The sequence below is a fragment of the Cuculus canorus genome, chromosome 4 (genome assembly GCF_017976375.1).
Source record: "Cuculus canorus isolate bCucCan1 chromosome 4, bCucCan1.pri, whole genome shotgun sequence".
In the NCBI taxonomy this organism is placed as follows: Eukaryota; Metazoa; Chordata; class Aves; order Cuculiformes; family Cuculidae; genus Cuculus; species Cuculus canorus.
Genome location: NC_071404.1, coordinates 61212735 through 61238671, shown reverse-complemented (window position 1 = coordinate 61238671; position 25937 = coordinate 61212735). Strand labels below are relative to the sequence as shown.

The following is a 25937-nucleotide window of genomic DNA, read 5'->3' as shown; positions in this document are numbered from 1 at the left end:
GAACATCCCGCGGGAGTGATAAAACTGCAAAGAGACTAACGAAAGCTTGGAGAGAGATTACAAATTGTATAAAACGTTACAAGGTAGAAAAACAGTTAGATGTTGAAATCCAACACCAGAAAATAATAGCGAGGAATCAGAGGAGGAAGATGCCACGAAAATGCTGTAACAACCAAGGACTGTTACCTGTTAAACAATTGATACAAACCTTATTTTGTGATATATGTGCATGTTTTGAGTGTTGTGTGTGTTCGGTGCTGTGTGTAGTTTAAATATTCATACCATCATGCTGTTCTTACTGACTGGTCGTAAACAGTGTTGTATAGGTATATTAATCCAGCTCAAAAGAGTGGTTCTGTGTGTATGCGTGTGTGTTTAAAGCGCTTTAAACGTTTGTAAGACTTGCAAATTGCGTTTTGATTATATTGAGCCTCTGTTTTGATTAATCTTTAAAATGCAACTCTGAAACCTTTCAATCTCAAACGTCCACTAAGCTGGCAAACAGGTAGATTTACCTGGGACCTTTGAAGTGAAAGGCTACAGATGACAAGATTTTAAAATACATAGAAAAAAAATAGAAAAAAGAAAGAAAATATGAAATACAGAAAGAAAAACAGAAAAGAAAACAGAAAAAGAAAAAATAGAAAAATAGAAAAAAGAATGTAGAAAACAAAACAAAACAAAATGGAAAAAAACCCAGCCCTGTGGCTGTGTGTGTGAGTCCCCCTCCCCCCCATCTCCCCCCTTTTACTCCTGTAAGGTTTTTTGTTTTGTTTCAGCCTGGGAGTTTCTATCTCTCTCTAGGGGAGTAACAGTTTATGAAGAACACTCTGCATTCCAGTGTCCCTTATCAGATCAGCAACTGCTGGGTCCTAGTGCAGACAACCGTAAAGGGAATTTTAGCCAGATACTAATGAAGACATGATTTAAGAGTCCAAAAGGAGTATCCTCTGAGAGTAAAAACTGCAAAGGAATAGAAAAGTTAATGCATTTGCACCCTTGAGAATTCCCATACAGGTAAAAACAGATAAAAGAAGCCAAGGGTAAACCGTTAACATTAAAGAACGAAGGAAACCAGCAACCCAGCATGCAGCGGAGACGTGTGACAACAGTAAATGCTCCTGCTTGGATCTTCTCCATAGCCTCCTCAATAATAAGGGATTGAAGGTTTTGCTCTAAGCTTTTGGTCCTATTGGTAACGGTTTAAGTGTTTTGGTTAGTAGGTCATTCGAGTGTCACTTTGCAAAGTCTTTTTGTGTAACTTGGTGTTATTAATTCTAATTTTACTGGACAAATACAAGCCTTTCCCACCTGTGTATATCACCCAAAGCAGTTGTGTTAGTCAATTAATACCATTTCAAAGATTGTATTAGAGAAAATAGGCCTTCAAGTCGCAACTGGAAAAAATTCAAACCTGGAAATATTTTGAGTGGAAAATTTTGAATGCCACAATGGAACCCCAGCAAGCCAAATTGCAAATAGTAGTTAAAACAATTTACAAAAGCTCCTAGGAACAATCAATCGAGTTAAACCTTATTTGTGTCCATTATTTGATCTTCTTAAGAGAGGACATGGCTTTAACAGCACCTCAGTGATGCACAACAAACTTTGAGCAAAATTGAAAAAGGCATTACTCAGAGAAAACTCATAGTCGACTTGATGGTCATCCAATATGTGTGTTTTTGTTATTCTGTGTCAGGCATTTGCTGATCATAGACTTAAAGGACTGTTTCTTCACTATTCACTTACATCCTAATGACACTCAACGCTTTGCATTCACTTTACCCACAATCAATAGGGAAGGACCTGATTTGGGCTTTGAATGGACAGTATTGCCGCAGGGCATGAAAAATAGCCCCGCTTTGTGTCAGTTGTTTGTGGATAATGCTTTAAGAGAAATAAGGCATGCATGGCCACAAACCATGATCTATCACTATATGGACGATATTCTTTTTGCACAGAACCAGCCATTTACCACTCAACAAGAGAAATATTTGTTACACAACTAACCACACATGAATTGATTATAGCAATGGAAAAAATTCAATGTTCCCCTGTTTGGAAATATCTAGGATGGAACATAACGAATTCTCAAGTACAACCACAAAAATTAACCTTTTGCACCTCGCTTACAACAGTTAATGATGCTCAGCGACTTTTAGGAGACCTGCAATGGTTGCGACCTATAGCAGGAATCACCAATGATGAACTAGATGTTTTGCGTCCTCTTTTAAAAGGAACTGATCCAGCACGGAAAATTAACAATCGAACAACAACAAATGATACAACACCTTAGTGAAACTCTTGTCGACCGTACAGTGGACCGTATAGATCCCAACTTGCCTGTGGACCTCACAATTCTCCAAGAGCGATCCCAATTTATCGGAGCCCTTACGCAAACAAAAAAAAAAGGGGGAGACCAGGGTATTGGAGTGGCTCTTCACCAGCATTCAACCAAAAATGACAATTCAAGAAAAAACGGCTAATTTAGCAGAAATCATACAAAAAGGCCGTCTACGAATTAAACAAATTTTTGGAAAGGAACCTCACACCATCTATTTACCTATAAAAAGGCAAGATCTGGAATGGTGGATTCAAAACTCTCCCTCTTTACAGTTAAGCCTGTTGGAAAATGAAGCCACCATCAATTTGGAATCATTGAAGACACCTAATTTAAAATGGATAACTCATAATAAATGGCTTGAACGCCCCAAACGAAGTGAACGACCTTTGGAACAGGCAGTCACTATATGTACAGATGCAGGAGAGAAGTCACGACGAGCTGCTGCTACATGGTTTGAAGATGGAACTTGGAAACATGAAATATTGACTGCTAATGAGAGAGACTCATTACAGACACTAGAATTAGTTGCAGTCGTATGGGCTTTTAATTGATGGATGAGGAAATATCTCAATGTAGTAACCGATTCAATGTATGTGGCAGGAGTTGTAAGCAGAATAGAAGACGCCAGGATCAAGGAAATCATTGACAAAAGACTGTTTGAACTTATTCAACAATTACAGTCTGCTATCCAACAAAGAACTCATCACTATTGCATTATCCATATAAGAAGTCACATGTGGCAAGATGGATTAGGAAAAGGAAATCACTATGCCGATCGGCTAGTCTCAATGGCCGCACCAGTAAATGAGTTTGTCAAAGCAAGGGAGTCTCATTCTGCTTTCCATCAAAATGCCAGAGGACTACACAGGCAATTTAATATCACCATGGAAGAAGCTAAAGGGATAGTTCGAACATGTCCAATTTGCAGCCATCATGGCCCTGGATTAGGAATGGGAGTCAATCCTCGAGGGTTAAAAGTAGGAGAAGTGTGGCAAATGGACGTTATGCATGTCAATGCCTTTGGGAAACTGAAATATGTGCAATGTACTATTGACACTTATAGTAGATTCATTTGGGCTACAGCTCAGCAGGAGAAAAGGCTCTTCATGTCATCAGACATTTGATGCACATGCTTTGCCAATAATGGGGTACCACAGACTATAAAAACAGACAATGACGCAGCCTATACTAGCCTGAAGGTTTATAGATTCTTTCAAGCTGGGGGGTGCAACATAAGACGGGACTACCACATTCACCAACAGGACAGGCTATCATAGAGCGAGCTCATCAAGTATTTAAAAACGTACTTAAATAAGTTTAGGGAAGTTAAGGACATTCAGGAACGATTAAGTAAGACACTTCTTGTCTTAATCATTATGTCTATTTGGGGAACAAAAGGAACCAGCTGCATGGATTCACGGGAAAGGAGAGATACCTATGGGCCCTGTCATACATGTAATGTATAGAGATCCGTCAACAGGTATATGGCAAGGACCAGCTGAAGTAAAATACATGGGTAAAGGGTACATGTGTGTACTTACTCCCACAGGTCCTAAAAATGGATTCCCAGTAAATGGACTAAAGCAGCAATACTCAAGAAGTCAATGACCGACAGATTGTTTCTTCTGACGGAAGAAGACAAGCAGTGGGTCAATGACAAACTCTTGTTGATTGTAAAACCTATTATTGAGAGGTTAAGAGGCTATCAAAAAGAGATTGACGACAATAGTTGAAAGTTGTACATCCTTTGAAAAATATTGTAAATGGGATAGAAGAGTTAGCAACATTTAAAGTTGAGGGACCAGCTAAACAGGACTGTCTTGGATGCAAAAAACCACAATGTGCAGCATGGGTAGCTTTACAATGTGGAATGTGTAAGAAATATTTTGGATTAAGGCAAAAATTTTGAGAGCACTATGGTGTTCAACTTGTGAATTTAAATTTGGGTTTTATAATTGGCAGAGAGAGCTGCAGAGACAAAACTAAATTACCTTTGTCCATTTCCATAGCCTTGTTTTGAATCACCAGAACAAAAATATTGGCCTTTTATTGTTTCTGAGACTGAGGGCCTGTGTAAGAAGGAATTCAGGCTCAGTTAAGTTCAAAAATTTTAACCTATTGTTGTTCCAAGAAAGTACCATTTACAAGACATTCACTGTTTGGTCCTATCAAGGGAAATTTAAAGAGGAAATTGTATGAAGCAATTACAAAAGAAGATTCGCAATCATGTTTGCAAACTTTAATCACATTATATGGCTTGGTGTACTATTAACTGCTGTTTAGGAATAACGCGTTTTAATCAGCCAAGGGACAATATTTGGGTAACGTTTTGCAAATCAAATTGAACCAGTCTTCGCTTTGTCTTAGCTTAGGAGGAGTGACTAATCCTTTTCAAACTTGTTTAATAGGTCTACCAGTGTGGAAGCCTGAAGAGTTTTTGTGGTTAGTGAGCAATGAAACATTGTGTCCGAAATCTATCTGCGGTTAAGGTTTTAAGATGGAGCGATTAATGGAACTCCACCACTTCATGATGCCTATCGGCAGTGTCAATTAATACTGTCACTCAACACCACCTTGGCAATCGCCCCCTGAAGAGTTAGACCTTGGGAGCGCTAATGCCAGTCTGTCAAGAAACAATTCAGGAGGATGGGTTGACTTTACTCCTGTAAGTGACACAGCGCCCCAACTGTGGTTAAAATACAGGGGTGCTTGGTCTACTTTGGATTCTAATTTAGATTGGTTTTAGTGTTTTTTGACCAAACAACGTTGATCAATGCAATGCCAGCAAAATTGTCACCTCAAAAAGGCTACCGAAAGGCATCTTCTTGATTTGTGAGATAGGAGCATGGAATGGCATACCGGCACAACCACAAGGAGGGCCTTGTTATCTTGGCAGACTATCACTGTTTCATCACCCTAATGTATCTTTGATCATGCAGTGGAGCCAAAATACGAGCAGGAGAAAAGGCAGTGTACACGAGCTAGACTGCAATCAGATAGGAGACCCTACATTTTGGAGTGAATTCAAACAGGTAGCAATTGCGATCATCCTCCCTGGAGCTGCAGCTAATAAGGCAATGAATTTAGCATAACAATTGGGTTGTTGGGCAAAAGACGAATTGAACATGGCATCAGAAATTCTGGACATGCTCACAAGTGATGTGCAAAGCGTCAATCACGCAGTGTTACAAGATAGAGCTGCCATAGATTTCTTGCTCTTGGCACAAGGCCATGGGTGCGAGGAGTTTGAAGGTATGTGCTGCTTGAACCTGTCTGATCACTCCACATCCATACATGCTAAAATAAAAAGATTACAACAGGGCTTTCACCAACTGAAACAGGAAGATGGACGGGGAATAGACAATTGGATACGATCAATATTTGGCTCTTTATCACCTTGGCTCCTCTCTGTGATTAAAGAGGTATTGCGTTGGACAGGCTTAATACTGTTGCTTATAGTTGCGTTTAAGATAGGCTACAACTGTATTATGCGCAGTATAACAAAAAATCACCATGCTCTGCTTGTGCAAAAAGAAAAAGGGGGAAATGTTGGGAAATGGTTAAGTGAAAAAGGACATGAGAATGTTGAAAAATGGATTGAGGAATGGTTAAGTGAACAAGGACATGATTCAATAGAAAGGCTTTGTGAGACACGTATTGTATAAATGGAAACCTTGTTAAACTCTGAGTGTAGATATGGACTGAAAGAACAAGAAGGCATACAAGAAGGAATCTCTAAGAAGAAACTTCTGAAGGACAAGCGAATCTTTCCCAAGGGAACAGGATGGAGCACCGAGCCCAGCTGCAACTGTAATATAACTGCAAGTAGATAAACGGAACTCGAAGTAGCAACATAGTAATAATGAATTAACAAAGGACAATGAATCAATAGAGAACGAATAGTTTTAAGTAACTAATCATGTATAAGGTGTAACAAATTATAGAGCACAAAGCATCTTTTGAATGTTAGGGTATATAATCCGGGCTGATTTTGAATAAAGTCAAAGCTTGCTTTATCACTCATATTGAGTCGTCCGCTTGCTTCCCTCGCCGTCGCATGGAACAGGATACTTTTGTGAACAAGATAATTTATCTCAGCAAATACATTCACTTAAATGTTTTAAAGTGGAAGGTGAGCTAAATCTGTCTGGAGCCTACACACAGTACAGTTAAACCTGCCACCTGTTTAAAGAAGTTAAGAAACTGTTCTTTATTTAACAGAAAAAAGTCAAATTAATGCTGCCACTTGCCTTGCTGAGACTTCCCTCATCTCAGGCACTCCGAGATATCTTTTAGCAAATGCTTCTAAGTGGAACAACTCCGGTATTTTAATTAGACTTGCAGCAAAGTAGTGAAGAAGGCTATTAAATCATAATGTGGCTTTTGTGCAGCTTTGCCAAGAGGATGGTCTTTTTGTTCAAAAGCCATAGGGACCTGGTATTTTGTCAACAGCCAAAGGATGCCCAAGCTCCTGTTGGGCCATGAGAGTAATGGGAAATTAGTTCCTATAACTGGATGATATCTTTCTCAGGAGTAAACCAAAAAATGTATTAGGATGTTATAGTTCTGTGTGTGTGAAAGAGAAAGCCTTTGAGTTCATTATGCCCTATAAGACAGGACTCCTTTCTGCAGCCTGTTTTCAGAGGGGAATTAGGAGATATGTAATATGTCAGACTTCAAACATCTGCATAAGGACAAATGCCATCCTCTGAGAGTCTGCTTAGAGTGGCAATGGTTTGTAAGATTACAATTTATTAGAATATTTTTTCCGATGCTCTTCAATGAACCACCTACTTTTATTTTTCATCCAGAAGAATAGTGGATATTTTTGATGTAGTTTCCTTGATTGTCCTTCACTCAGTGTGGATGTGGAAAAACATTTCTTGCTGAGTGAATGGTATTCGACTTCTACTTAAGCTATGCAATAGCCAGACTGAAGCTTTCTGATATTGTAGAAAGGATTAGAAGGCGGAAAGGTGCTAGAAAAAGTAAAGCATATGCAAGGAGGTAGAATAGGAAGAGAGAAGAGATTGTGTTTTAGGACAGCTGTGGAGAGATTTCTGAGGTACATAGGCAGAGTAATGGGCGCAATCAATAGTAATCATTGGTAAACAGCACAGGATTTTAAAGTAAGTCCTTAAAAATAATAACAAAGCCTGTTAATTACCTTTCTCTATTCAGACTTAATAGACTTTGAAGTCAGCCTTGAGCCAATTCAAGTATGAAATTGAATTAATGAGTTTTTTCTTTTTTTTGTCCTTTTGACTGAATTACATTTTGTCCCGTAAGACAAAATAACGTGACAGTTTTAACAAGCAACTCTAAATTTGAGACACCCCCTCCCATTTTCTTGCTGTGTCCTAATTGGTGCCTCGGTTTCCTATGATGATCCAGTGTCCAGCATGGAGCATGCCAGAAAATGGGGCCCTTCTGGTTAGGCTCCAAAGTAACACATTTTTTACTTGCAGGTTGGGGGACTAACAGATTTGTCATCTTTGCCCTGTGTTTTCACTTTGAAGAAAATAAATATGCAACAGAAATAAATATGCATCTAAAAATACTTAAAACCTCAGGAACTGTCTCTCTTTTCAAAAAAGCAGATCCCAGAGTGTTGACAGCAAATGACTGGTATGAACTATTTTTTCTTGTTAGTTGGAAACGCACCTTTTCAACAATAGCTCCGGCAGGAAACAGGTCTGGTCCAGAACCTAGTGTGTTTGCCAGAGAACCTAAGAGTTTTGTTTCTGTTCACCTGCTGTGTGAACTTTGTCTTGGTTTCTTCTCTTGCATAAATTGCAGTTCATCCTCTGTTTTTGTAAGAGACGCCGTGGTCTCTCCCCCAGACTGTGAAGACCTTCATGGTTGTTTATATTTTGGTAATTTATTAAAATAGCAACATGAAATCTAAACTATTTATATCAATGCATTGTGGAACAGAGCAGCTGCTACAGTGAAGTTAATAATGTTGGCCTCCAGTCACCCTGAATCCATTGTAACGCTAGACTGTCTGGTACTCTGCAAGGTATTACCCCAACAGGTCTGCAGAAAGCTTGTCACACTGTCTTATGGAAAACCATATAAATGATGGCTCACTGTAATAAACCCAAGGACACTCAGTTATTCTTGCTGTACCTTTACAAAATGTTGTAAAATACTTCAGTGCTATTAGAAGTAAGTAAAACTCCAGATTATGTGTCTTATTTACTCTCACTGAAATAAATACTATTTTGAGACAGGATAATGGTTGAAAAATATTGGTTATTTTTAAAAGACATGTTTAATTCAAAAGGTCGGCTTCCCTGCAGGCCTTGATAAGGTCCAGGAGTGAGGCCTTCTGGGACCTTTTGGATACAGAGGAGGCAGCCATGCAGCTCAGCTTCATCGGAGGTTTGGATACAGTCTCCCATAGTGTCCTTATAGCTAACTGATGAGATTAAAGGCTGGAAAAGTGGACTTATTTACCCATGATTACCTTTTGAGTATAGCGCTTCCAGCCTATATATTAGCTTATGACTGTGTGATTTTCACAGTAAACTGGTCCCTTCCCGTCCTGACTGTCAAAGGAGGTAAGTGAGAAAGGGATATCCAAGAGGAAACAATAGGTCAATCAAGATGAGCGCTGAGAGGATTTGTTTGTGATGGTCCTTGAGTGGTTTTTGCATTATCCAATGTTGATTTTGTGATCCATATCAGTTCATGGACTTGCCTCAACTTGAAAGCCATGAATGTGTGGTGCAGGTTGAGGATTACAAAGAAACAGTGTGTACACAGAAACCTCTTCCAAAGCCAAGCAAGCAAAATTGGAGAAACTGGTGCACATGTTTTTGTACCCTGAACTGATCCAGAGGTTTGGGGCTGTTGTGATCTATTGGCATTTGACTTGACCTAAACCAGCTCCCACTTAGCAACTGCCTTTATTTTATAGTTTTTAAAGTGGGGAATAGCTGGCGATTTTTGTTACGTAGATAATAATTAAAGCATTGTTCCTGAAAAATGCATCATTTTTTTTTTGTACAGTGAAACCTGCAAGACCTATAGTCTGCAAAGCTCTTCTTTCCTTTCTTCCCAGCATGTAGGAAGGCACTAGAGCAAATTCAGCTGTAGCACCATGCAGTAACTTCCAGATGAAAACAAGTGTTTGATTTATATTGTCTCTCCAAAAGTCCACCTCAAGTTGTGAAAGTGTGTTTTTCATTCAACGGACAGTTGCGTAGGTATCTATTTTGCCCAAGAGCCTAGTTTTTAGGATACCTTCAACTTGCCAAAAGCATCAGCTTCCCATGGCAAACTCAGTATGGTTATAAACCATGTCAGAGTTTTTTATGCTTGCATCAGTCAAATATCAAGCAGTTCAGTTCCTAAGCAGTTTTTAATCAGCCAGAATTCTCTGCTCAATATTTGGTTGCATAATAAAAATATTTAAGTATACTTCTCTATACATTCTAATACATTGATCGAAACAGCCCAGATCTTATGCAAAAGCTATAAAAAATGTGACTCAGATTGCTTAAAGATGTGAAACTATCTGAAGTCCCAGTTTTTAAATTAGAAACAGTATCACAGAATGTAAGAAGCAGAATAATGCACTGAACTCAAAGTAAACCTGGAAAAAAAATATCTACTGTACAGAAATTGTGCTATTTGAGAAGTAATTTTTAATTGGTGAATCAGTTTTCCAGTTATATTAGTTGCTCAGATAGCATAGAAGACATGACCTCAGTCTGCCTGAGACATTGTTAATTAATGTAATCCCTTAGACAGGGACCAACAAAATATCTCTCATTAGATGTCAGAAAGCTAAATAGGCTATTTAATTTGTGTCAATGTGGTATTTGTAGTGCAGTAGCACTTAAGCCATGCTTATAAAATGTGGGCTATATAGACAAAATATAAATAATATATAGATGTTAAAACAACAAGCAGTACAGCCGCTTAAAAAAACTTGAAACAGAAACATAATCCTTGCCATTAAGCTCTAAAATTTTTCCATGTGAAAGTAATTTTTTTCAATAAAAAATGCGAGATAATAATTTATATAGGACAGGTAAACTCCACTGGAATATTCTTGCTAGCCAAAAGCCAGTAAGAATGTTTGCTCAGGAAAAGAAGTAACAACGTCAGAGGAGTCGTATTCCCATTTCCATCTCTGCCTGCCACCTTTCTTTTTTATGCTGTAAAAGTTGCACTTTATGTGTAATTTCTAGGAAATCTGCAGCAGCTTCAGACTTTACTGCATACTGACCTGGAAATGAATTGTTCTTAGATGGGATGCTTGGCTATATATAGCTTTCCTGGAAAAAAAGCTGAATGAGTTGGAGTTGGAAAGGATTTTACTTCTTAAATTCAACATGGAAGTCATTAACAAAACCAAAACCAAACAAACTGATTTGAATCATCCTGTTTCTCAGGGTTAAAACAGTTTTATGTTAATCATTCCTGATAAATACTTGTCTTTATCTGTATTTGAAGAGCTTTAGAGCTGAAAACTTCTGTTTCTCAAGGCTGTGCCCTCCAGCTATTTATTGTCACACTGCTGTTCACATTGCTGTTCACACTGGACCTGGACAACAAAGGTGGGTTTTGTATATTTATAAATAATTTCTCATTTGATTTTTTTCAGTTTAAAAAGCCTGATTTTGTCCTTTTGTAACAGCAGAGTTGTATAAGTTGTTTTAAGCAAGACTGTTAGCATAAGCTAAACCAGTAAGAAATGCTGAAATAGAGGGAGAGGGATGTGGGAGAAAAGGATAACGATCCTAGATGAGAAACTTTGAAAGTGCTAACTTATTTCTGGTGGTCAGAAGCAGTCTGACCTCGTCTTGGGATATACGTGGCCATGGTTTTAGCCACTGCTGTTTTTCTGACTCAGTGTGTTAGGGTAACTGTATTTGCGTGATAGTGAAAGGAGACTTCTTCTGGTGCTAAACAAGAGCAACTGCAGGGTTCCTGCTGGCACGTGTAGCAGGGTTGCTTGTGGTCCAGCCCCAAGCACCTGAGGAAGCTTCCTCCCCTACAAAGGCCCTTCTAGAAGGGTTTTCTGTGACTTGGAAATGGTGAAATCTTAATTATGGATTTAATTTGATTATTATTTTTCCATCATCATTCTTTTTTCTTTTAGTTCTTGTTGATGATCTTCAGAAAATGATGGCAAGCCACTACACTGAACCATGTGATTATTTTGCAGCAAATTGCTTCAGTTCCTTTTGGCCCACTGATAAGCTTTGAGAGAAATGTTGCAGAGTTTAGCAGTCTGAGCACTGTGGGTTTCCTCTGCCTTCTCTGTGCGGGATCTGCCCCCACCTTCCATGCAGTGCCCCAAAATGGGCCTAGTGCTCAGCACAATGCAGTTTAAGTTTGGTGGATGATAGACAGATTATTTGTTGCTTTATTATCTGTACTTCAGTGTGACATTTACTCATTTAAGTGTTGTGATATCTATTGCTTCTATTAATCTGTTAGCTGTTACAGTGGGTCAGGTCTTGACAATCTGCTCTGAAACCCAACCATAATTATCTAGCTGTATTTTTTTCCAACAAGGATGTAATGTTGTTAGTGTTTCCACAGATTGTTAGACTGTTTTCCCCCTAAAGTAATCCTGCAATGTGAAAGCATAGTCCAAAAATGAGACCCAACAAGGCACTTGATTATCATTAGCAGTTCTGATGACTCCAGTTGTGTTGCTTTTCATCATGGGCTTAATTCTAACCCTTCCCATCAGCTGTGGGAATTAAACTAAATAGAGTGTATGAACGATATCTACTTGACCCTTAGAGGTAAGAAAACTCTGTGCAGTCACCACTTGTTGTCCACCTTTTCAAATTAAAAAAGAAACCAAGATGGAATTAAAAGGTTTAGAGCCTTTTTTTTCCCACCCTCTGAACCTTAACTTGAAAAATGTTTAGTCCAATATTTAATTACTGACTTCATTTGACTTGCTCAGGCATACAAGATACATTCTCTCACAGTGTTGCTCTATCTGTCAAGTTTGTCATTGGACAGCTCTGTATAGAAATGAGAGACCATACTTGAAATTTTCTACTGCCAAGCATCATTGTTTTGGGGAGTAATTGGATTGTTTTGGCCTAGTCACTCTCAGGACTAGAAGTTAGTAAGTTTCCTTTGCAAAAGAGAGCTATAAAGCAAGACTTGGTCCTCTGTGTTCTGATGCTTTCATGCTTTATTGGCTTTTTCTCTTGGGAAAATAGTTTTATCTAATAGTAAGCTAAATTTCTTATTGACCATCACTACTGGAAGTAAGATTTTCCAATAGCTGCCTTTCTCTTCTATACTAACTCAGTAATGTCCAGTCCCATTATTATCTATTGATGAAAAGTTAATGATCATTACAAAGCCTAATTTTATCAAAACTTCCATGCATGCATCTGTTAATGAGCTTAGCTTGTACTCATGAGTCCTTAAACTCAGTGCAGTCTCTGAATTTATTTATATGTCTCCTTTTTCTTTGCCTTCCTTTCTGTAATTAACACATCATTTACAGAATAGGTTCCCTGGGAAGGCACCTTATATAGTGAAGCTCCTGCAATGCCTCTCAGCTGCTGTACCTGTCCTGTCATTTTAACTGAGCTCAGTCCCAACATATCTGTCTCCCCTCTCCCAAACTAGTAGTAGTCCTAATTACTTCTTTTGGAAGTGCTTGTGTGGGAGCAGCCTTCATGCCCAATGTAACTCTCAAGAGTTAGTCTTGATTTGACTCACCCCCTGTAACTGTCCTCCCCATATACACCTACCCTGTGACAAACTTGGGAAAGAAAAGCAAAATCTCTGCAGGAGGAGCAATGTTTCTCACAGAAGCTGGTGATATATAATTGAATAAGCTCTTCATTAGGGAGAAGTCAGGGTGAAATAGAGGTGTTAAAGCTTCTCTAGGTACCATAGAAAGTCTGCTTTAGAAAGGAAAGCTGCTTCATATTAATCCAAAATCTGTCTGAAACTTCAAATTAGCAGGCAGAATTTACATGTGGGAAGAGAGCATGTTAAATTTTACTTTCAACTGTAAGGTACAGAGGTTGGTGCTGGGAAACAGATTGAGAAAAAGAAAAAGCTTTTAATAATTTCAGACCTTGTCTCAGATGTGTCAGGAAATGATCACTCTTCTCTCTTGCCCTTACAAGAGAAATTAAAATCATAGGCATGCAATATACCTATATCTAGTCTCTGATTTTAGGCAAACTTTACTTTTATGTGTGGTTTTATAGCTTGACTTCGTGTGAGCTTGCTTTCTGTTGTGGAACAAAAAAGGGTGTTTCTTCTAGGAGCTGCTCATGCCAAGGGTGTGTCATTCTTGAGGAAAGAAGTTTCTCTCAGGCAGAAAAAGGCACTCAACCATTAAGTAAAATGTGTGGCAGGAGAGAAAGATAGAAAAATCTGTGAAGAAACTGTAATCACACTCTAGTAAAATTGCCATCTCTCATGTCAGTGAAAATGTTTTGGTGCTTATTGCCAAGCAAACAGTACATGTAGTATTCACCACAGAGCTGAATTTACTTTTGTTTAGAAAATTAAGGTATGAGGTAGGTTTGGATCTTCCATTAGGTAAAGGAAGAATCTTCTTGATACTCCTGTTCTCAGAATTTCTGAGAACTATACACAAATTCTCACTCTTCAACAGAAACAACCTGGAGTAATGTGTTAATGTAGTGGGACGAGAAAACATCAAATGCAAAGAAATTTATACCAGAAAATGGTATGCTGTGTATTGACTGATTTTTATCCAACCAACACGATTTCTTTTGTAGTTTCTCTGTCCTACTCTGTCTTCATTCCTGGCATGTTACCCCCTAAAAAATAGATACCCCTGGATGACTCAAATATGACAGCACTTGTTGTTCTCTCCTTGTTCACACTGCAAAACTGTAAATGGCTGCAATGACTGCAAGACAAGGACTGTGTTACCTCCTTTGGGAATTGTACTTCTTCCAGAGCTTTGTTTGTTTAAGTGGTATAAAAATCCACTCTTATAATAAAATTTTAGAAGTCTTATTCTTTATAAGAAAATAATATTATAAGAGAACATCCAGCTCCTTCATTCTCTTATAGTTTGTACTAACTTCTTTATTGTTGTCTTGTGTGCTAGAAAACCTTACATTATACATATATACATATATCTCTCTATCAGTGGCAATTCAGTAAAATCAGTAAAACTTTTTTTATGTAGTGTTTACCAATATGATTTAAAGCCCCTAATATAGGTGGAGGATAAGAGACCTCTGGACAAAAATACCTCCAATTCAAACTGAAGAACGGCAATTATGTACAGCTTCAAAGTATCACTAGAGATTAGTAGTCAGAGCATTTATACTGCTTGAATCACAATTACAACCTTTCAGGCTTATCCATGGATCTGTTTTTAACTAATCACACCAAATTACCTGATACATTATGATTGTAGGTCAGCAACAGGAATGGCTGAAATGTTTTGAAATCCACCATTGTTATTTAATGGGATAGAGAAGCCAGTGAATTTGAAGCAAACAGTTGGCCTTTGGCAGAAAATGTGTTCTAGGCAGACAAAAGCTCTGAAAGTAAGTTTTGTTTCATGATATGCAGTAACAGCAAACATTAGGGCTCCACAAGGGCAAAAGTAAACCAGAGGCATATCAGCCAGTGTGTTGTGAATGCTGTTGGGTCATGCTGTGCTGCGTGGCCGAGTGTGCTCGGGATCAATTAGGCTTTGCCACAGTATTGATTTGGGATTTGGAACCAGCTCATTAACTTTCACATGTTCCAATTGGAAATACAGGTATCTCTATGTAGATAGTTGTTACGCCCTGCTTCTGACCCCAGTAGTGGTAGGGCCCACTCTGACCTGCACAGTCAAAAAGTGAGGGTGAAAAGGGTTCTTTTGATATCTGTGTGGTAAATTGGAGAATGACAGATCTCCCAGGGTAAATTAAAAATGCAAAGTTTATTTTGTACACAGCCAAAATCACAAAATGGGTACTCTGATGCACTCTGTATCACAGCTTCCCGAAGTTGCAAAACCAGATCCCAGTCTGCTCATATCACAGTCTGATACTCTGAACACAGCCAAGGTTGCTAAACGAACTACAACACAACTTGGACTTGATCAATGCTTCATAGTGCCAAGAAAAAAGAAGGTACAATAAGATAAGTCAGAGAAGGAGAGGGAAAGAAGTAGCAAGGAAAAATTATGACCACTCCAGTGGACTTTTCTTTCTTATCTTATATCTCTAGGTTCCTGACAGTACAAAGGGCATACTTGAACTTGAGATAATCCAATTTTGTCATGGTTTGAAGGCAAATCAGTAGTTACATGATGATTTATAGTTAACTGATATCAGCTTATGTGTTCATTTTACCCTTCTTCGCTATGTATCCCTTGTTCATGAAATCAAGTATATGTACATTTCTGTGTGTACATTTGTATGTATCAGATATTTTATTTAATCCAGGTTGATTAACAGATGTTACTGTGAAATACAGTGGATGCTTTTCAGGCTGTGACCTTTTGAATACTAGTGATGTTGAGAGTATTACCCACTAGATGTATTTTGCAATTTAAGGTGCCATCCAAATTGAAGTGTACAGTTGTTCTAAGTATGACACTCGAGACTTTACAGAAACAGCAAAGGTGACAAAAGGAACCACACAAGAGCACTGTGTTGTACACTGCTGTAAGTCATATGAGAGACACATTTACCCAAAGATCCTTTCTGCCTCTTAATGCTCCCCATAAGCTGCCCTTTTCCTAGCTGATGACTTTCCTGCCTCTCTGGGAGCTGATTCTTCCTTACCCCTTCAGAGCAAAGCTTTTCTAAGAGCTATGGAGATGTTTAGTCTGGTACCACCTAGGGAGGAAGAGGGCTTGGCATGGGGAATAGCAGTTGATTGTGGGCTTCTTAGCACTGTTTCTGAAGACTGTTTTTTTCCTGAGAGGTGCAGTCCAGTAGATTTGGGAGCCTTCTTGCAGGGAGGCATGAGTACCTCAGCTGTGTTTGTTCAGAGGATGGGTTCAGTCTGGAAGGGTGCCTGTTAACATATTGCTGTGCAGCAAGAATGACATAAATTTAAATTGCAGTCTTACTTAAAGAGGTTTTTATCCCACATTGATCTCCTGCAACACTTTCAGCACCATTCAGAAGATGAACTTCATGAGGAAGTATGGAAGAAGAGTCAGGATGACCACCACATAAGAGCTTTATAACAATGAACTGACAGATGGTATTTCTGGTATGCACATTCTGTGTAAGTGAAGCAACTGTGTCTCTCTTTCTTTTCCATTACTCTTCCCTAGCCTTGCTTGAACTTCATTTTCTGAAGCAGACTTACCATCTGTTCAAGAAATAACAAGTTTTCCTCAAGAAACCTTACAACACAAAGAATTCACTTGCCTTTAAGATGCTGACTGGCAACTAAGAGGACAAATACAGGCCCAGTCCGCATGAGTTTATGAAAGGCAGTTCCTGCCAAACTAACCTGATTGCCTTCTCTGACAAGGTGACCCGCTTAATGGATGGGGAAAAGGCTGTGGATGCAGTGTATTTGCACTTCTGTAAAGCCTTTGATGCTGTTTCTCACAGTATGCTACTTGAGAAACTGGATTCCACCAGCCTGTACGCAGGACCAGGGAAGTGATTGTGCTCCTATACTCAACATTGGTGAGGCTGCACCTTGAATACTGTGTTCAGTTTTGGGCCCCTCACTACAAGAAAGTCATTGAGGTCCTGGAGCGTGTCCAGAGAAGAGCGACGAAACTGGTGAAGAGGCTGGAGAACAAGTCTTAGAGGAGCAGCTGAGGGAACTGGGGTTGTTTAGCCCTGAGGAGAGGAGGCTGAGGGGAGACCTTATCACTGCCTACAGCTACCTGAAAAGAGGATGTGGGGTTGTAGGTGTTGGTCTCTTCTCCCAAGTGATACGTAATAGGACAAAAAGGAATGGCCTCAAGCTGCGCCAGGATATGTTCAGATTGGACATTAGAAAAACTTCTTCAGAGAAGGGGTTATCAAGCACTGGAACAGGCTGCCCAGGGAGGTGATTAAGTCACCATCCCTGGAGGTATTTAAGAGATGGGTAGAGGTAGTGCTTAGGGATATGATTTAGTGGTGAACAAATATGGTTGGACTTGATGATCTCAAAGGTATTTTCCAACCAAGGGATTCCATGATTCTAGAGTTTAACTGACTAATAATATTTCTTCAGTTAAAGGTTTCATATATGCAGATTTTTAATTTTAACAGAAATGATGTTGTTCTGCTGTTTAAGTTATCTTTGGTTTGAAGCAACAGTGTACTGTAGTAAACAGTGTACTGTACACTTAACTAAGTGTGTGAAAAACTCCTTTGAAAGTGGACTTGATACTTGATTACAGAAAAGGCCAATGCTTTTTGAGCAACCCAGATTTCTGCATCCTGCAATTCACCCTCAGCACGCTACTAGAGGAGCAGAACTGCCCTGGTAAAGACAGAAGTGTTGGAACTTGAAAATTAACACAGGCTTACCACAGCTTTGCAAAATGCTGCTGACCTGGTGGAGAACAGAATGTTGCCCACTAACAGAATGGCAATGAGAGTGAGGAGCAGCTTGGGTCAGGGCCACGTTTTTCTCCTACTCCCCTTTATTCTATGTTTCTGCAGACTGCATGTCTTTCTCCTTGCTGGCACCATGTTTTCTTCTTTCCTGTTTGAAAGCAGAAGATTAGTCTGGTCTGATCTGCAGTCTTGGGATGAGATTTTTTTTAACTGTTTCAGTTGATTGTAGAGCTTGTTATGAAGCAATGTGAAGCTTTCTAATTATGGAGCATTTACATGCACTGTTATCCAGGTATTAAAAATATGTATTTCCTCTGGAAACCACCTTCATCTTTTATGTGCAAATTACTGTCTTGTTAGATGTCTGAGGCTAAGATAGTTGCTTTTTTCTTATTTCCCCTTGGAATTAAAGACTCAAGAGGGAAAACAGAGTCTTAACTTGTTGAATCTTTGCAACTCTCTGATAGTCCTTACTGATTGGGTTATCCTTGGGTAAGGATGGGCCAGATGTTGCACCTTAGGGACCCAGAAAGGCAACTGAGCAACAGGGACATGGGGACTGAGGGCCCTCTGCTTGCATCAAACACCTGGTAACTAGTGCTCTGTCACATGAGGTGCTGTTGGGGTTTTTGTTTCAGTACAGATGTGTTTCCTGAATGTCAGCACGTTCATGTGAAACACACTGCTGTGCTGAGAAAATAAGCAAAAGGACACTCCAGACAGCTATAAAACTTACTGAAGGGGAAGTGTTGCCATATGTTGAAGGCAGACAGATTAGTGTGAAAGCAGACAGAAAGGGAACTGAAAGAGCTGCAGTCACTCTCTTACACTTTCCCCATTAGTCTGGGGCATCCAGGTGTGTGTTGCACAAACAAAGGCATTTTCTTATTTAAAAAAAAAAAATCATGTATTTTTTTAAGTATTTAACATGCACTGATGTTTCTAATAATAGTTCTGAAAACAGACAGTAAAATCAATTTACCATTTGAGGATGTGTCTTCTTTTTAAACCACAGCAACATTCTGTATGGTGTTGCTATCTGGATTCCCTTCAGGTTAACTTTGCTGTCTACTCACTAGCGACAGACATGCTGCTTCTCATTATAATGCAATACTTTCAGTTTCTTTGACATAAAATCCTTTTAGTATTTAATTAATAGTGAGTTATCTTAATGACATTTTTTTGAGGATATAAGAAAAAAAAGTCAATATATTTATACCTTCAGTGCCTTCATTTCTTAGATGAAACCTGTTTCATCTACTCAAGTGTGAAGTCTAAAGCCAAACATGACAGTTAAGTGGAATGCAGTATTTATTTACTGTCTTGTAAATTGATTTTAGTTTACAGTGCTGTAAGCTAGGTCTCCTTAATTTTGTATTTTTGTTTAATTGAATAGCAAGAGGTACAAGTAACTTACATACATTGTATGCCCTCACTGACACAAGCTCCTGAGCCAGTGAAATTTAGTCCAGGATGAAGACTCTGACCTGCTCATCCACTGTGCTGGGTGGTGATTTTTTTAGGTGAAACCAGCTCAAGCTGAAAGTTAAAGCGGGCAAGAAAATTATAGCAGTTGTAATGCTCTCTTACGTGTGTTGTAAAATACCTGTGGTTAAAAATGTTTCTTAAGATATTCTTTATTCCTGGTCTTCCATAATTCTCAGAAAAATGTATTCCTTATATATACTTTTTTTTCCTCCAACTGTTTATATATATATATATATATTTATATAATCATTTTTGTTTATGGTACTATCCTTGCCTGAATAGTTATTTCACAGAAGGCTTTGAAGTGAGACAACTATTGCTGCTTGTAGCAGGAATGAAGGAAAATAGACTTCTAGTAAAGCTATTGGACCAAGGCACTTAATGCTTGTAATACATCTGTATATACAGTAAGTGGGGAAAGCTGCCCTCAACTGCTAATGCTTGCTGCTAATATACCTCAGCAGAGTACTGTTCTGTTTCATCTGTTTTCAGATGATTTTTGTATGATCTGATAAAATATCTGTGCACCTTGTCTTTGGCTTCTCATGACAGCTGTACTTGCTGTCAGACATGAATAAACTGAAAAGTTGGTGTAGAGCTAAACCTCCATAACAGCTGGTACAAATACTGATTTTTGTGAAATGTTTGTTACCTCTATCTTCAGATGACTCCTGTTAATTTGTAAGGTCTTCAAGAAGACTGTAAAATTATGCTTGTATTGTGAATGCTTCTACTTGTAATGAAGGTTACAGACCATAGCAATGAATACTGGATATCAGGATTAATGTTTTTCCTGTACCAGGATATCCTTACTACTGTTTAGATGAGGAGTTTGGCAGATATTTAGAAGCAGCATGTAGTGAAACTGCTATGGAGAACAGTGCTCTATGTTGAACTCAGTGGTCTTTATGAGGCCCTTCCAACTTGAGATATTCTATGTTTAATCCATGTAAGTTATGTAAATTGTTTGGAGATAAATGGATCCTGTTACGCACTAACCAGAGAATATTGGTAAGTAGGTATTATCTCTCCCGTGATGGAAAGCTCATACCTGATACAATTCCTAGGGTGCTGCTCCTATTTACCCCTGGGTAGCCATCCCAGCATAATTGCATTAAAGACTGCTTGCTAACTCAGGAGGAAATGGTACTATGAGGAACCATAATATCTAAAAATGAAAAAGAGCTCTCAGAGGAAAGGGGTGATCTATCCATTCCATGTGACAGCAGGGCAAAGTGGGGTGGGGGCAAGTTATGTTTTCACCCCATTACAGCCCCAGAAATATTTTGAGGGTTGCAGGCATTGTTCTTGGTAAACATACCCAATATGCACAGCTGAAAATCCCCATCTGCCTTTTCAAGGTATGATAAAGGCATTCAGTGCTCATAACAGAGATTATTCAACGTCTGTTGGTAGCAAATGCATCTTGAATAGGACTCTGGCTGTGCTTGCTGTGGCGTTGTGGCATGCCTGTATGCTGGCGCTGCCAGTGGGTAGAAGTAAGATGTTTTGTCTGTAGTGCTTCCCTGGGCGGTATGGCAAAAGAACACAGAGCTGGAACAGGGTACACACCCCACAAATTTGGGTTACTCTTTTGTCCACATATTCTTTGGCTTCAGCCAAGCATAGCTGCTAAGTTCACTTGCCACACACATACAATGTCATAGCTTTTCAGTAACAGAATCCACCTAATCTTTTCTTTTAGTATCGGATTTTTCCTGTAGAGCAGTGGAATTAGTGCATGTGATCAGTACAAAAATCTGCATGGTATCAAACACCCATGAGAGGGAAAAAACCCTAAAGCCATTATTGAATGCCATTGTTAATTAGGGGATCTGATACATTGGCTTTTGGGATAATCCTTCCGCGGTCTCCACTTTGGAATTTAACTGCCCAGGTGCAACACCACAAATTCATGTATACCCCAGTCAAAAAAGAAAGAAAGACATCTTAGTCTATTGTAAGTGTGGTAGCAGTTTTAATCCTATGTTTTTTGTTATTATTTTCTTTAGGGTACCATCTTTCTACCTGGCAACAGAGTAATTGAGCATCCCTGCAATGAAGAAAGTCCAGGAAAGTTTCTTTTTGAAGTTGTTCCAGGTAGGATAATTCTACTCCATGTAAAAAAATCTTTGCAGTTTTGTTCTTGGTGACAAATGGCCACGTCTGTTCTGCTGGAACAGAAGCTGGAGGTGATTAATGACTAGGAAAAAAGAAATTTCTAATTTTTTAATAATTTCATTCATAATTCTTTCATTCATTCCAGAGCATAGGAGAATGATATGGATTTTATTCATCAATGCAAAGCATGATTGTTCGCAGCATCAAGGGGCTGCACCACTGAGTGACGTAATGACAATACAAATGTAATTGATAATTATTTTACATTATATTGGATGTTATGAAGTAGTGTGTGAAGTAAGAATCTGTAAGTCAGCATCAGGAGCTTATCAATATAGGACATGGTCTTGATGACGTCAGTACCGTCACTTAAGAATGTTCCCTGGTCACTATGGGTGGATAAACAGATTGTAACGTCAGCAAGCATCACTGCTTTGAAATCCTAAGCTTGTTTTCAGCTGTTTTTTTTGATTGGGTGTTTTTTTCCTGGGGCGTAGATTTGTCTAAAGACCATTAAACTTTCAAGTGAATGGTACTTCTTTCTGTGTGTAGTGCTTACAGTGATTTAGTAGCCTTCTCTTTGCTACCTTGGACTTTGAGAGGACAGACTTCAGCCTCTTGACAGAGTCCCTTGGGAAGCAGTTCAGAAGGACAAGGGAATCCAGGAAGGATGGACATTCTTCAAGGAGGAAATCTTAAAGTTGCAAGAGCAGGCTGTCCCCATGTGCCAAAGGAGAAGCCAGTGGGGAAGATGACTGGCCTGGCTGAACAGAGAGCTCCAACTGGAACTCAGGAGTGTTTATGAGCTTTGGAAGAAAGGGTAGGCAATTCAAGAGGACTACAAAGCTGTTGTGTGGTTATGCAGGGAGAACATTAGAAGGGCCAAAGCCCAACTAGAACTCAATCTGGCTATTGTGGTAAAGGACAATAAAAATGTTTCTACAAATACATTAACAGCCAAAGGAGGTCTAAGGAGAATCTGCATCCTTTACTGGATGTGTGAGGGAAACATAGTGACAAAGGATGAAGTAAAGGCTGAGGTACTTAATGCCTTCTTGCCTCAGTGTTTAATAGTCAGACCAGTTGTTCCCCAGGTACTCAGGCCCCTGAGCTGGAAAGCCGGGATGGGGAGCAGAAAGAAGCCCCCATAATCCAAGGGGAAATGGTTAGCGACCTGCTGCAACGCACAAGTCTCTGGGTCCGGATGAGATCCACATGAGTGTACTGAAGGACTTGGTAGAAGTGCTCACTAGGGCACTTTCTGCAGTTTATCAGTAGTCCTGGCTAACTGGGGAGGTCCCAATTGACCGATCAGCAAGCATGGTGCCTATCTGCAAGAAGGGCCAAAGGGAGGATCGAAGGAACTACAGGCCTGTCAGCCTGACCTTGGTGCTGTGGCAGGTTATGGAGCAGATCATCTTGAGTGCCATCACGTGGTATGTACAAAACAACCAGGTGATCAGACCCACACAACAGGGCTTTATGGAAGTCAGGTCCTCTTTGACTAACCTGGTCTCCTATGACAAGATGACATGCCCAGTAGATGAGGGAAAAGCTGTGGATGTTGTTTATCTAGAATTCAGTAAAGCCTTTGACACGGTTTCCCACAGCACTCTTCTGAAGAAACTGGCTTCTTATGACTTGGATGCGTGTACACTTTGCTTGATAAAGAACTGTCTGGATGACCAAGCCCAAAGAGTTGTGGTGAATGCAGTTAAATTCAGTTGGCAGCTGGTCACAAGTGGTGTTCCCCAGGGCTCACTGTTGGGGCTGGTTCTGTTTAATATCTTTATCAATGATCTTGACAAGGCGATTGAGTGCAACCCTCAGTACATTTGCAGATAACACTAAGCTGGGTGGAAGTGTTGATCTGCTTGAGGGTAGGAAGGCTCTACAGAGGGATCTGGATAGGTTGGATTGATGAGCCCAGGTGAATTCTACGAGATTTTACACGGCCAGGTGCCAGGTCCCAGGTCCCACACTTGGGCCACAACAACCCCATGCAATGCTACGGGCTTGGGGCTGAATGGCTGGAAAGCTGCCCAGTGGAAAAGGACCTAGAGGTGTTGATTGACAGCCGGCTGAACATGAGCCAGTAGTGTGCCCAGGTAAGCAAAAAGGCCTGTATCAGAAATGGTGTGGCCAGCAGGAGTAGGGAAGGGATCGTCCCCCTCTAATTGGTGCTGCTGAGGCCACACCTCAAGTACTATGTTCAGTTTTGGGTCCCTCACTATAAGAAAGGTGTTGAGCTGTTGGAACACATGCAAAGAGCAATGAAGGTGGTGAAGGGTCTGGAGCACAAATCCTATGAGGAGCAGCTGAGAGAATTGGGATTGTTTAGTCTGGACAAGAGGAAGCTCTCTACAAGAGGTTGCCCAGGGAAGCTGTGGCTGCACCATCCCAGGAGGTGTTAAAGGCCAGGTTGGATGGGGCCTCGAGCAGCCTGGGGGTTGGAACTAGATGGTCTTTAAGGTCCCTTCCGACTCAAACCATTCTATGATTCTATGAATCTATTTGCAGGGTTGATTTTATTTTGTCATCTTAAATGAATGTTGTGTTAAATGTAAGGTGCAGAAGCTCATGATGCTCTTCGATTCTGTTTTCCCTGTATTAAAAGTTGAAGTAATTTTAATTATAATCTTAAAGGCTATGGTGACAAGTCCTCTTTTTGTATATCATGTCTGTGGGTGGCCTGAAAACTGGTGTGTACGTGTGTGTGTGTGTTTGTTTATTGGTAATATATGCAAATTATTTTGGGAATGTATGTGGGAGTACGTTTATACTATGAAACTAGTTTTCTGTCCATAGCCATCTCTGGAGACAAATGAAAAAAAAAATGTGTGTGGAGACAAGTATCTTGCAGTTTTGATGCTGTAATTAAAGTACAAATGTCTTTAATTTGCATTTTGAAAAATTCTATTCATTCCTTAAGTCATGATGTGGTTCAATACTCAAACCAGGTCATTTTTTTTCTTTTGCTGTGCTGAAGAGGTTTATTTACAAGAGTGAAACTGTCTCTTGTGTAGCATGGGGCCCACGCCACTCTTCTGTCAGGAGTTTTCTGTACCAGAGTCAATGTGACCAAGAGGTGGTTAGTGATGTCTGTAGTTATTAACAGCTTCTCTCATCCTTGGAGGAATGTTGCATACTCAACAAAACCAGGAGAGCATTTAAATAAATACCTTTTAAATGGGAAATATGCACATGTAGCTAAGTTGTGTGATTAGGTTTGTTCATGTGGTTGTGATTATTTTCTGATTGTTACTAGTTTTATTTAGAAGATAAAATCTCATTCGGTGTCTTTTTGGGAGTCCTCTGGACTTTGCAAGAATTGCTGCTTGAAGGCATTTTGAGTAAGGGCAGTGTGGAAAGCCTTGTGGTAGGAGCCTGCTTTCCCATGGATGTCCAGATGTTTGTAGGAGTTCCTAGGACTTGAATCCTCATCTTCTGATGCACTCAGGAAGGACCAATAGCTCCAAATAATCTGGGACTATGTAGGTAATTGCCTAGAAGAGATTATAGTTGTTAAATAGGTGAAGGAATGTGCTTCATCATTGACTGGACTTTAATCCTGGAAACTAAACTGCTCGTACTGCTACCTCCCCAGTTGCTGTTATTTGAGGTCCTTATGCAGTTTTGTATAGGAGTGAGAAATCATTTTACAGCTTGGCATCAGAGGTAAGAAGATACTTCACCACTCCAATGGTATTTCACCATTGGAATGTTATTGAATCATCTATGTCTTTGTCCCTGTCCTGTATTACGTGCAGATTACATGTAAAAACAGCACTGAAAGACGAGCTTACGGAACCTTGTTTGCCAGCATGGTATCTGTTTGCATAATCTGCTCTAATGCATGAATTCCTCTAGAGACACAAATATCCCAAAGATTTCTCTGATGATTTTTTCAATTGTATGAATGTTAATATTTAATTAGAGCTGTTTAAACTAGAACATAATTTCTGAATGTTGATCTTTGATATTCCTTGTGGAATCTTTTGCTTGTTAACTACATAAGTGTATGCTGTATTTTTTTTTTCATTATTAGCAAAGTGTCGTAGTCCAGCATGTGCATCGGTGTCTGTGAATCTTTACTTTGGCAGTACTGAGTTACCAAAGTCTGTTCAACCCACCAGCATTCTCAGTGCAGCCTTAAGTTACATGTCTGCAGAGTAAGGCGGGGTTTCATTCTTAGAGGTTATTCAGACCATTAGGAAATTAATATTAAGTAACTTTCATGGAAGTTACTTCTAAGTCTTTGCTGCTGCTTTTTTTCTGCATGTGCACATTTGTTGATTTCTTGTGTGTATGGCTCCTGGGCTATCTCCTTACCATCTGGGAATGTGAGATTTTTCTTGAGCATGGCTGGTAGAGATTGCAGAAGGCAGGAATTACCATCAGCACTGTATACTTTCATTTAGAATCACAGAATCATAGAATCACTAGGTTGGAAAGGACCCACTGGATCATCGAGT

The 25937-nt window shown here is 39.5% G+C and overlaps 1 protein-coding gene across 1 annotated transcript in view; it reads left to right on the top strand.

Annotated features, from left to right (window-relative positions):
* ARHGAP24 (Rho GTPase activating protein 24) overlaps positions 1–25937 on the top strand; it is a 215047-nt gene that overhangs the window by 50918 nt on the left and 138192 nt on the right. Inside the window, 1 exon segment of the mRNA XM_054064671.1 lies at positions 21354–21441. Coding sequence (XP_053920646.1) covers positions 21354–21441 — 88 coding nt within the window.